Here is a 12,648-nt window from a genome sequence, read left to right as displayed (position 1 = left end):
CTTCGACTCAGGAGATATCGAGATGATGACGATCAGATCATGGCATAATATCTGCAAAATCGGAATCGGAATTGGAATTGGAGTCACGACCAGGATAAATCGCGCATCTTGATTTTTGTCTTTTGGTTCCCTTTTGGATCCTCATTCCCCTTCTCTCTTCTATATATACACTCAACCCCCTAGGACTTTTCTGCTAATCCTGCTCAGATCGCTCGTTTTGATGCCTGCCGAAAAGGATCGAAATGGAAATGGAAATGAAATGAAATGAAATGTCATCGAGCTCATACAAAAAAAAAAAACAACTTGTCACTATTTTTTCTTCTTCTTCTTGTTTCTCAAGAAGCACCTCCACGTCCACCCACGTTCGTCAAAGCCTTCTTCTGGTCTTCGCTGAGTTGCACCGAGGGCAAGGGCCGTGCGCCGGTCGCAGAGGCAGGGGGTGCGGGCAAGAATCCAATCGTGACAAGGTAGGAGGCGTACAAACCGACTAGGTCCTCCGTCACACCGGCGCCGGCGGACGCATCGATGCCGGACCAGGCGGCATCGGCCCGGAGGGAGGCAGCGGCATGGACATCGTCTAGTTCGGGGGCTTTGGTGTTGGAGGGGAGGTCGGCCGTGACGAAATGGTACAGCGGCATACTGTGAGGGGTTGTCAGTAAATGGGTTCCAAGTGGAGTCTTCCGGGCCGTTCGGGACAGGGACTTACAGGGCATGCTGGGACTCGGGGTCATCGTGCTTTCCGTCATTCACGTAGTGCTCGAGAGACATCTTCCACGGAACGTAATCGACCTGGGGCACGTCGTATCCGTAGGCCTGCAGAGCGCCCAGGAACTGGTTGAACCGCAGCCGCGGGTGTCCAGTGACCTGGGCAACTCCGATCGGCGTGCAGGGAGGCTGGAAGGCACCAGCGATGACCACACGGGCGACGTGGTCTACGGGCACCATGTTGACGGTGTTGTGGATGTTGGGACGAGCAGAAAGCTGAATGCAACCCTTCATCATACGAATGAGGAAGTCGTCCGTGTTTGTGGCTAAGTTGAGTTGAGTACAATCGTTAGTCATCCTTCGAGTCTTGGGGGGGGGGTTGTTTGGGCTAAGGGTGCATACTTCCAGTCTGGGAGTCACCCAGAACATAACCAGGACGGACAACGGTTCCCTTCAACCCCCTGCGGCCGGCCTCGCGGACGAGGTACTCGCTAGCCCACTTGCTCTGACCGTATCCGGTTCCAAGACCCACGCTGCTGCCCTCAAGATCGTCCTCCTCGCTGATACCGGCACCACCGGCCGCGATGATCCGTTCCGATTCAGACACGTAGTGGTCATTATCAAGCACACTGGTCGAGCTAACAAAGGAGAACTGCTTGGGCTTTCCGCTAGCGCAGAGCTTCAGAGCGTCGATGGTACCCAGGACGTTGGCGGGCTTGAGTGTAGAATAAGGGTACACCCAGTGGACAAGAGCGCCATTGTGAATCACAGCATCCACTCGTTCGGTCAAATCCTTCCACAATGCCTCGGACAGACCAAACTGCGGCTTTCCAAGATCACCGCAGACGCACTGGAGCCGGCTGGTCCATGCCTCATCCCAGAAACCGTACGCGCGACAGGTAGAGCGGACACGATCCAGAGCCTGCTCTTCGGTCTTACCACGCACGAGCGCCACAACCTTCGCCAGGGGCGATTTGCGTGTGAGCAAATCGCGGAGGATATGCGCGCCCAGGAATCCAGTCGCACCAGTAAGGAAGACAGTTGGCTCGCCAGAGAGAATGGGCTCCGTGCGCTCAGGGAACGACTTAGGAAGAAGATCAACCAGCTTGCGAGCGTCCTTGGAATACTCGTCGTCGGGTCCAGCTGATGCGGCCGAAGTGTCGGCGGCGGCATCGGTCTCATTAGCACTGGTTGCGAAAGAGTCCGCATTGATCAAGCGATCAATTTCGGCAGCAAACCCTCTGAGAGTAGGGCTGCGGAAGATGGCATTCATGCTAATGTCAACTCCACGCCACTTACGTCTCAGATCAAAGAACATCTGCTGCGCCAAGATACTGTGTCCACCGAGATCGAAGAAGGAATCGTCAGGTCCGATCATGCGAGACGTGACGTTGGGAATGCGATTGGCCCAAATCTGGGCCAAAGTCTGCTCGGTTTGGGAGAGCGCCTGCAGCACGGAAGACTTGCGGCGGGGGGCTGCAGCACTGAGTTCCGCAGTATCAGGGAATGGCAGGGCAGGCTTGTCGATCTTGCCATTGGGGTTCAGAGGCATGCGCTTCAGAGGAATGAAGACGGTCGGCACAGCATAGGCAGGGAGCTTGCTCCGCAGGTGTTCACGGGCGTCATCACGAAGAGGTCGGAAGCGTCTGAGCATGCCCACCATTCCTTCAGCGGAGTCATCGTCGTTGAGACCCTTGCTCTCAAGCCACGAGGCCCACTTGCTCATATCTGGCACAAAGTAGCTGACCAAGGTTGGTTCCTCGAACTTGTCTCTCCGCACCAGAGTGACATTCTCCCGGACCAGAGGATGACGAGACAGATGAGTATCAATCTCACCAAGCTCGATGCGGAAACCTCGGATCTTGACCTGATCATCGGCACGACCAGAGCATTCAACATCACCAGACGGAGTATATCTGCCAAGATCACCACTGCGGTACAAGCGGTCCCTGGGCCCGACGTAGAACTGTCTCCAGGGCTCGTTGGTGCCCTGCGATTCGGCCTTGTCCTTTTCAGTCCAGGCCTGAGGGTCAACAAACCAGTTTGTGAGGAATTTCTTCTTGTTGAGCTCATCGTTGCTCAGATAGCCCTCTGCCAGACCACCTGCACGGACATAGATCTCACCCACCTCACCGATCGCGCAAATGCGGCTTGGGTCAAAGCGGTTGACAACCAACATTTGCACGTCGATCATTCCGCGGCCGGCGGGAATGACATCCTTCATGGTATCCAAGTAACCTTCTTGGCTGGAGTAGCTGGGGATTTCATAGTAACTGACAGCACGCTGGGTCTCAGTGGTTCCGTACATGTTGACAATGTTGACGTTGGGAGCCAGCGCCTGGAGAGAACGGCAGTCTCGCTTGATGAGAATGTCACCAACGAAGAAAGCATGATGGAGCGTGGGGAATTGCGCAGAGGCACCACCGACGAGGATTTGACCCATGGCAGGGGTCAAATGGGTGACCGTAGCGCCATATTCGCGCATCCACTCGGCAAGTCTCTCGTTCTGAATATCCTCGCGGGCCGGAACCAGCAGCTGAGCTCCTAAGAAGAGGGGTGTAAAGATATCTCTCTGGATAGGGTCATGAGCAATGCCACTGAGCATTGTGAAACGGTCATCGGGATTGAGCTTGAAGGTCTCGGACATCCAAGGGAAGTAGTATGCCAGAGAGAAATGACGACCCTTGACACCCTTGGGTCTGCCCTCAGAACCGGAGGTGAATGAGAGAGTGGGTGTAGAGTCCGGACCGACCACAACGCCCACAGGCTTGGACTTCAAGGGGACTTGATCGGCAAGAACATCCTGGCCATTGACCGATCCTCCAACCAAACTGCCGTCATCGCGCAGAGCGAGGGCGGGGATTTCTGTGCGCAACTGAAGGTTTTCGTCAATGAACGAACGAACGAGCTGGGTCAGTTCGCCGGCTTCCTTTGTAGCCTTCTTGATGTTAATGAGGGCCCGGGGCCGAGCAACGTCAAGGTAAATGCACTGTCTTTCCGGGGGGTATGCAGGGTCAATGACCGAGAAGGTTGCACCGGCTTTGAGAATACCCATGACGGCCACAACAAGGTCGACACCACGGTAAGCATAGACCATCACGACGTCTCCTCTCTCAATACCGGCCTTGACGAGATGATGACCCAGGATGTTCGAAGCCTCATTGATCTGCCTGTAGGTGAATTCCCGATGAGGAGATTGCTCGGACTTGGTTTCTACCACGCATAACTTGTCGGGATGCTTCTCGGCATTCTGAGCAAAGATGTCATGGATTGCGCCCCGGAACTTGGACCAGTGCAGATCCGACGTGGGATCTGGCAACAGCGACCGCTGCTCCTCCGTCATGAAATCAATCCTTCCAATTGCCTCCTCTGGGTTGCTAACGGCATTTTGAACGATCTGCGCCAGCTGCTTCAGGATAATGGCAATTCTGGCGCTGGAGAAAAGTCGCTGGTTGTAGTATGCTCCGAGCTCCATCTCCGAAGTAGATCCACTTGCTGGTGCAATGTTGACCACCAGGTCGGTGGTATCGAATGTGTTGGCAGGGTATTCTTGTGAGGAGGCAGGCGCATCGTAAACAGCGAAGCGGAACAGGATCGGGGCACGTTCTGAGCTGGATTTCTCTTGAATATATGAGCGAAGGCTTCCTAGAGGGACGATATCGGCAGCTCCCTGGTTAAATGCCTATAGCGTAGTTAGACAGGCTGATCGGTGGGATGGCAGGTATAAATCCCACATACTGCTTCCACTTTGCTGTACAGCTGCTGGAAAGTTTCTGACTGATCGATGGGGACTCGCAAGACAAACGGCCGGCCGTCTTCCGCCGAGCTTGTCCCGACAGCGATATCCTCATCTCCGGTCAAACGAGCGACGAGAACAACGAAAGCAGTCAAGAAAGCAGTGAATCCAGATGATGAGCCGGAGAGCTTCTGCAACCCAGCATGCACATCGCCGGGCAATTTGAGCGATTCAAAGGCCTCAATCGCTCTCTTGAGATCTGCCTTTTGATTCTCGGGATAGTCCCGAGTCAGAGGAGACACTGTGAGATTCTGGAGTCTTTGCGACCATCGCTCAAGGCGATCTTGAAGGGAAGCTGTGTCAGCACCCATGATTGCAGTCAAGATGCCCCGTGGAAGTCGTTGGGACCTTCACTTGCGCACGATGAATGAATATCGAGTGATGAAGTATGGAATGAGTCAAGCAGTCAAGAGGGGCATATGACAGAAAAAGTGCCGGTTTCGCTGCAAAAAGCCCCACAATTGCATTTCGCAGTTGACCCACCACTCACCGCCTAACTTGGTGCCTGGGGCAGCAACAGCTGGTCAGGCAACAAGGTGTCAAGGCATCAAGGTAGTAGTAAGGCACTTGAAGGCAGAAGTCCTTACACCGCCACACTCTCCGTAGCAGGACTAGTGCACCTCTGTTTCAAGGCTGAATTCAGCCATAGATGTGGCTGTGCAGGTACCAGGTACTAGGTACTTGGCTGTTTTGGATGCGACCTTACTCTCCGTGGTATCAGGTACTTCAAGGTAGTATTGAAGGCCACTGTTAGAGAGACGACAGCTCAGATGTATAGTTAGAAATTAATTTCAAATGATCACGATCAATTTGAACCTGAGTGCTCAATCTTCTACCACGGATCGCAAATGTAATCATTGTGTTCTTTAAACCTTCGGTTGAAGATTCCGGTCAGTGGCATCCGCGACTACGATCGCAAGCACTCCCTATTCTTTCATCATCTTCCTGTGGTAGGAGCCGGGTTCTTGTCAGAACACGGCGCCTACAAGCACCAACTTAGCGGAAGATGATTCCGCATCGGAGCACAGCGCTCTTATCCATCATCATCTTCGTCGCCCTCGTACTGGTGATTTTCTCGTCCTCCCCGACCTCCACGACATCATCTTCTGGCGAGGAAGTCGTCTCCGGTCCGGCCAAGTATGTGCCCCGGCCAAAACTCCCTTCGCTGAGCGACTATCACCTGCCATTTTTCCGCCCTGCTGTTCATAAACCACCGGAGCAGAAGAATAGCACCAGTGGCGAGTCAAAATGGTTCAGCGACTTCGCCTGGATCAACCCATTTTCGTCGTCCATCACTCTAGATGAGAACCGATCCGTCCTGCCTCCGCTACCCGAACGGCCGTTTATCTACACCTACTACGAATCGAAGAACGGTAATGACAAGGAAGCAGAGAACGCGGATGCCCAACTTCTTCTCGCCTGGCGCCGGGCTTGGTTCGCTCAGGGGTTCCGTCCCGTCGTGCTCGGTAGCGGGGAGGCAATGAACAATCAGCTCTACGAGATGGTGCAGACGTTGAAGGTGAACCCTGATTTGAAACAGGAGCTCTTTCGCTGGCTTGCTTGGGGACATATGGGAACGGGACTACTCGCCGATTACCGCTGTTTCCCAATGGCGAGATACGATGACCCGCTGCTCTCTTACCTGCGCCGGGGAGTCGATCCTGCTCAGATCACACGGTTTGATCATATTGGTAGCGCTCTGTTCGCTGGCGAGAAGACGCGGATCAATGATGCGCTCAAACATGTTGTCCAGGATGCCCTTAAGAACGTGGACGAAAAAGCGCGATCGATGCTGGACATCATGCCGAAGGAGACGTTCAAGGTAGAACAGCCCAGTGCTCTGGCTTTTTACACCTCCGCCACGATTACCAGCCATTATCCGACCCTAGCAGAAAAGATTGTCTCGTCACCTGCGGCTGGGCGGCTTGCGCTTGTGGAGCTGATCAACTCTCATCTGCATAATACTTTCCAGGACTCTTTCCATGCGGGTATTGCTGTTTTGAAGCCTTTCCCTGAACACACAACCGCCCTAGTGGAGCCTGCGCTACGTCTGGCTAAAGCCCTCGGTCAATGCTCGAGCTCTCCTATGCCCGAGTCCTGCCCTCCTAATCTGCAGAAATGCCACCCTTGTGACCCTGCTCGGCCGATGCATATCAGCCAGCCTGCGACCTACAAGAACTCGACATACGTGTTTACTATTGGAAGCCTCCCTCACCCGTACACTCTGATCAGTCTGGAACAGGAGTCTGAGGAAGTGACTACACGGCATATCCGCCGCGAAACCGAGCGAGATCCTTGGCTAAATGCCGTCACCAAAGATCAGAACGCAGAGATTGGCGGTTCCGCTCGAGCTGTGATGATGAAGAAAGCTGTCGCAGACGATTCAGCGATTGGCACGTCTTTGTGGATGACTGTGGAGTTCCTTCCATCAGGGGACAATCAGGCTCTGCCCTCAGAGCTGCTGGACGAGTTTGAGTGGCAATTTGGCTTCCAGATTCCTCGGCAGGGACCGGCAGATCCCAAGAAAGAAGGCGATAAGAAAGAGTCGATGCAGAACGCCAACCCAAGCAAGCAAGGTATCCAAAAGGAATACGAGCTGATTACCAAGGCGAGAGAGGTCCTGAAGAGCAAGGAGACCAACCGAATCGGCATCAAGGATGTGGCCGAGGCTTGGAACCTGGCAGACACTGAAATATGGAGATTTGTCAGGGCTTATCGGTACGTTGAGTTATATCTATCTTACCTCCCGATCAAGCGATGAGGCAGTCTCACTAACAATATCTACTTTGATTAGGGCACGAAGCGTTGTCGAGCGCAAGAAGTGGCAAGAAGATGAGAAGCATTTCGTTGGTGCTAAGGTTAGGGAATAGAGGAAGGGGGCTGCTGATAGTGCTTCATTTTCTTCGTTTTTTGGATATTCCTCTACATAGTTCTTTTCTTCTACCTTTTTTCTCATCTCCCAAATATTTCTTCTATTTTCCAAAAAAAAAAACCAGACGCTTTTTCCTTGTTCCATACTACTGAACGGCTGGCATCAGGATCGCCGGTTCTGACTGCAAACTTGAATCATAACATGGCATTCTTAAACCAACGGAATACATTCAGACTCTTTGGTGTCTCGCCTCATCACTCGGCCTTAGATATTTGTGTAGCTGATTGGCAGCATTCTCAACCGTGGATCTCTCCTTAGTGGTCAGACCGAGGCTTTCCGCTGTTCAGCTGCCCATCGAGCGTCGGACAGTGGCGATCCCCGCAACAGAGATATCGAACAGCGGGGAGAGCAGGGCGATAAGAGGCGATATCGAGTCACGTATCCCTATTCCCTATTTCTATCACTACCTACTACTCCGTACGTGATAATTTTATGAACTTTTACCCTCTTGCTTTTATCTGATAAATTGAATAGCCCCGGTTTCGAGCCTAATTCTTCCCATCCCTAGTATCTAGACTCATGGACAACAGCTCGTTGGGCTCACTCCGCGAATCTACAGCTGACGCCTGAGCTGAGGCGAGCTTCCTTTTCACATAACTCACTTTCCATAGTCATCAGAGGTCTGGCTAGGAATCTGCAAAGATGGCTCCCGGTATCTTAGCATCCCCAGATATCGTCGAGACGCCCTCCAAGGCGGTTTCGCTCGCCCAGCTGACCGAGAATTGGGACGACACGATTCGCTTCTACCTCAACGGTACTAAGGTCACACTCGACTCCGTCAACCCGGAGCTCACTTTGTTGGAATACCTGCGGGGTATCGGGCTCACAGGGACGAAGCTGGGTTGTGCTGAGGGAGGCTGTGGAGCTTGCACAGTGGTACGTTTTGAGTCTCATTTTTTGGATGACTTACCCAGTAGTCCTGACTTGACTTAGGTCATTTCACATATCAACCCGACGACTAAGAAGCTCTATCATGCATCTGTCAACGCCTGCCTCGCCCCAGTGATAAGTGTGGATGGGAAACATGTTATGACTGTCGAGGGGATCGGCAATGTGAAGAAGCCTCACGCCATTCAACAGCGGCTTGCGATTGGAAATGGAAGTCAATGTGGCTTTTGTACGCCTGGAATTGTCATGGTATAATTTTCTTCTCCAGAAGAATGAGAAGAACTCGGGAAGTTAATTATATTTTTAGAGCCTCTATGCCCTCCTGCGCAACAACCCTCAGCCTTCGCAGCATACGGTCGAGGAAGCATTCGACGGGAACCTCTGTCGTTGTACAGGATACCGACCTATATTGGATGCCGCCCAAAGCTTCACACCCGTTACTGGGTGCGGGAAAGCAAGCGCCAATGGCGGAACGGGCTGCTGTATGGAGAAACAGAACGGTGGCGGAGGATGTTGCAAGCAAACATCGGTCGACGATACAACGGAGGACAGTTCACTCAAGTTTACGCCCCCTGAATTCATCAAATACAATCCCGACACCGAGCTGATCTTTCCCCCGGCTCTCCAAAAACACGACTTTCGACCAGTGGCATTCGGTAACAAGAAGAAGAAGTGGTACAGGCCGGTCACTCTGCAGCAGCTCTTGGAAATCAAGAGCGTGCATCCCACCTCCAAAATTATTGGTGGAAGCACGGAGACCCAGATTGAAGTCAAGTTCAAGGCGATGAAATACAACGCTTCCATCTACGTGGGTGATATCCCCGAACTTCGTCAATACACGCTCAAGGACGATCATCTCGAACTTGGTGCCAATGTCTCCCTTACGGATCTGGAGACCATCTGTGATGAGGCTGTTGAGAAGTACGGTCCTGTGCAGGGGCAGCCGTTCAAAGCAATTAAAAAACAGCTTCGTTATTTTGCCGGAAGGCAGATCAGGAACGTTGCCTCGCCTGCTGGAAACCTGGCTACTGCGTCTCCTATATCCGATTTGAACCCTGTGTTCGTTGCAACGAACACGACCCTTATTGCGAAATCACTCAAGGGAGATACGGAGATCCCCATGAGCCAATTCTTCAAGGGTTATCGATCAACTGCTCTCCCAGAGGATGCTATAATTTACAGCCTGCGAATCCCAATTGCATCCAATCAGGGCGAGTATATCCGAGCTTATAAGCAATCTAAGAGGAAAGATGACGATATCGCCATTGTCAATGCTGCTTTGCGTGTATCCCTCTCCACTTCCAACGATGTGACGAGCGCGAACCTTGTTTTTGGTGGCCTGGCCCCTATGACAGTCTCCGCACGAAATGCAGAGTCTTTCTTGGTGGGCAAAAAGTTCACGAACCCTGCAACGCTCGAGGGTACCATGAGTGCCCTAGAGCGCGACTTTGATCTGAAGTTTGGAGTTCCTGGTGGAATGGCTACTTACCGAAGGTCGCTTGCCCTGGGTTTCTTCTACCGCTTTTACCATGATGTTCTCTCGGGAATTGAAGTCAAGGAATCTGATATCGATGAGGGCGTCATTGCTGAGATCGAAAGAGCGATCTCCACCGGACAAAAGGACAACGAGTCCTCTGTGGCATACCAGCAAAAGATCTTAGGGAGGGCGATGCCTCACGTATCCGCTTTGAAGCAGGCGACTGGAGAGGCTCAGTATACGGACGACATTCCTGTGCAGCAGAATGAGTTATTCGGTTGCTTGGTTCTCTCGACCAAAGCACATGCGAAGATCATCAGTGTCGATGCAACTGCTGCACTGGATATTCCTGGTGTCTTCGACTATGTAGACCACAGAGATCTCCCAGACCCCAAAGCTAACTGGTGGGGTGCTCCGAAGAGGGATGAGGTGTTCTTTGCAGTGGACGAAGTGACGACTGCAGGCCAGCCCATTGGCATAATACTTGCAAACTCGGCCAAGATCGCCGAAGAAGGTGCAAGAGCAGTGAAGATTGAATATGAGGATTTGCCGGCAATCCTGACGATGGAAGAAGCAGTTGAGGCGGAGTCATTCTTTGAGCACTTCCGCTACATCAAGTGTGGCGATACTGAGAAAGCTTTCAAAGAGGCAGATCATGTCTTTGAGGGAGTCTCACGGATGGGTGGCCAAGAACATTTTTACCTTGAGACTCAGGCCTGCGTGGCCATCCCGAAACCTGAAGATGGCGAGATGGAAGTTTGGAGCAGTACCCAAAACCCTACAGAGACGTGAGTTATCGATCCGCGATTTTCCCCATTGATATCATGTCTGACATGGAAATAGGCAAGCCTATGTTGCTCAGGTTACTGGTGTCGCAGCCAACAAGGTAGTTTCCCGAGTAAAGAGACTTGGCGGTGGTTTCGGAGGCAAGGAGTCCCGATCAATTCAACTAGCGGGTATATGTGCCACAGCAGCTGCAAAGTCGAAGCGGCCCGTTCGATGCATGCTGAATCGTGACGAGGATATCTTGACCTCGGGTCAGCGCCACCCATTCCTGTGTCATTGGAAGGTCGGCGTGACCAAGGACGGGAAACTTCTTGCGCTTGATGCCGATGTGTATGCCAACGGTGGCCATACGCAGGATCTTTCCGGCGCCGTGGTGGAGCGCAGTCTCTCTCACATCGACGGAGTATACAAGATTCCAAACGTGAATGTTCGTGGTCGTGTCTGCAAGACAAACACGGTTTCAAACACTGCATTTCGTGGCTTCGGCGGCCCCCAGGGCCTGTTCTTCGCCGAATCATTTATGTCGGAAATTGCAGACCATTTTGATATTTCTGTGGAGGAATTTCGTCTGCAGAATATGTATCAGCCAGGAGAAATGACTCATTTCAACCAGGAGCTCAAAGACTGGCACGTCCCCTTGATGTACAAGCAAGTGCTAGAGGAGAGTTCTTATGCCGAGCGCCGCAAAGCTGTGGAAGAATACAATAAGCAACACAAATGGTCTAAGCGTGGAATGGCCATCGTACCCACCAAGTTCGGTATCTCGTTCACAGCATTGTTCCTGAACCAGGCTGGTGCCTTGGTCCACATTTACCATGACGGCAGTATCCTGGTCGCCCATGGTGGTGTCGAGATGGGGCAGGGGCTACACACGAAGATGACAATGATTGCGGCAGAAGCACTCGGCGTCTCTCAATCTGACGTCTTCATTTCCGAGACAGCAACCAACACCGTCGCCAACACATCTTCCACCGCCGCCTCCGCCAGTTCAGATCTCAACGGCTACGCCATCTTCAACGCCTGCGAGCAACTCAACGAGCGTCTCCGCCCATACCGCGAGAAAATGCCGGGTGCCAGCATGAAGGACCTCGCCCACGCAGCATACTTCGACCGAGTCAACCTGTCCGCGCAAGGCTTCTACCGTACCCCTGATATTGGCTACGTGTGGGGCAAAAACGAGGGCCAGATGTTCTTCTACTTCACGCAGGGCGTGACAGCCGCCGAAGTCGAAATCGACACCCTAACCGGCGACTGGACACCTCTCCGCGCCGACATCAAAATGGACGTCGGCCGCACAATCAACCCCTCCATCGATTACGGCCAGATCGAAGGCGCCTTCGTCCAGGGTCAGGGCCTTTTCACCACCGAGGAGAGCCTCTGGCACCGCGCCTCGGGTCAGATATTTACCAAGGGACCCGGGAACTACAAGATCCCCGGCTTCCGAGACATTCCGCAGGTCTTCAACGTCAGTCTGCTCAAAGACGTCGAGTGGGAGAACCTGCGCACCATCCAGCGGTCGCGTGGTGTGGGCGAGCCGCCGCTTTTCATGGGCAGTGCTGTCTTTTTCGCTATCAGGGACGCCCTCAAGGCGGCGCGCAGACAGTGGAACGTTACTGACGTACTTCGCTTGGAGAGCCCGGCAACGCCGGAGCGGATCCGTGTTAGCTGTGCTGATCCTATCATTGAGAGGGTCAGGGTTTCTCCCCAGGAGGGGGAGAAGAGTTTCTTTGTGGCTATCTGATGATTTTCAAGTCGGCCATGTTTCTTCATGATTTACGATATATGCATAACATATATGATATTACATCTTCGGTATCTTGTTTTATCTTGGTTTTGAGTATTTTTGGCTTCTATATTCACCCCCTGTTCTGATTATATTGTCTATGAATGACATGATACAACGAATCACCAGCGTGACAGCGACCAGGACGCTTTGTAGCCTATTCAATAGCTCATCTTATCCTTTTGCCAGGTTCTATTGACAATAAAGATTGATATTTGGCATATTTGTGCTTGACTTGTGGACAGGGGAATCAACAAGATTATCACGCCTTTCAAAGCTGA

At 52.6% G+C, this 12,648-nt stretch overlaps 3 protein-coding genes across 3 annotated transcripts, besides 1 other annotated feature; 2 read left to right on the top strand and 1 right to left on the bottom strand.

Moving 5' to 3' along the window:
• Positions 1–245: 245 nt before the first annotated feature.
• Positions 246–272: a microsatellite.
• Positions 273–335: 63 nt separating this feature from the next.
• aarA (L-aminoadipate-semialdehyde dehydrogenase) lies at positions 336–4,812 on the bottom strand (the record flags this gene model as incomplete). Its single annotated transcript, XM_001271986.1, has 4 exons — positions 336–639; positions 707–1,031; positions 1,108–4,387; positions 4,444–4,812. The coding sequence occupies 4 exons, from the start codon at positions 4,810–4,812 to the stop codon at positions 336–338; spliced, it is 4,278 nt and encodes a 1,425-aa protein (XP_001271987.1).
• A 695-nt stretch (positions 4,813–5,507) lies between these two features.
• ACLA_050320 (uncharacterized protein) lies at positions 5,508–7,371 on the top strand (the record flags this gene model as incomplete). Its single annotated transcript, XM_001271985.1, has 2 exons — positions 5,508–7,219; positions 7,296–7,371. The coding sequence occupies 2 exons, from the start codon at positions 5,508–5,510 to the stop codon at positions 7,369–7,371; spliced, it is 1,788 nt and encodes a 595-aa protein (XP_001271986.1).
• Positions 7,372–8,075: 704 nt separating this feature from the next.
• Positions 8,076–12,325, top strand: ACLA_050310 (putative xanthine dehydrogenase HxA; the record flags this gene model as incomplete). Its single annotated transcript, XM_001271984.1, has 4 exons — positions 8,076–8,309; positions 8,367–8,570; positions 8,629–10,586; positions 10,642–12,325. 4 exons carry the CDS (start codon positions 8,076–8,078, stop codon positions 12,323–12,325), a joined length of 4,080 nt encoding a protein of 1,359 aa, XP_001271985.1.
• Between the last annotated feature and the right edge of the window lie 323 nt (positions 12,326–12,648).

The sequence above is a fragment of the Aspergillus clavatus genome, genomic scaffold (assembly GCF_000002715.2).
Source record: "Aspergillus clavatus NRRL 1 1099423829800 genomic scaffold, whole genome shotgun sequence".
In the NCBI taxonomy this organism is placed as follows: domain Eukaryota; kingdom Fungi; phylum Ascomycota; class Eurotiomycetes; order Eurotiales; family Aspergillaceae; genus Aspergillus; species Aspergillus clavatus.
Note: the sequence above shows the minus strand (reverse complement) of the source record. Positions and strands in the feature narration are given on the sequence as shown.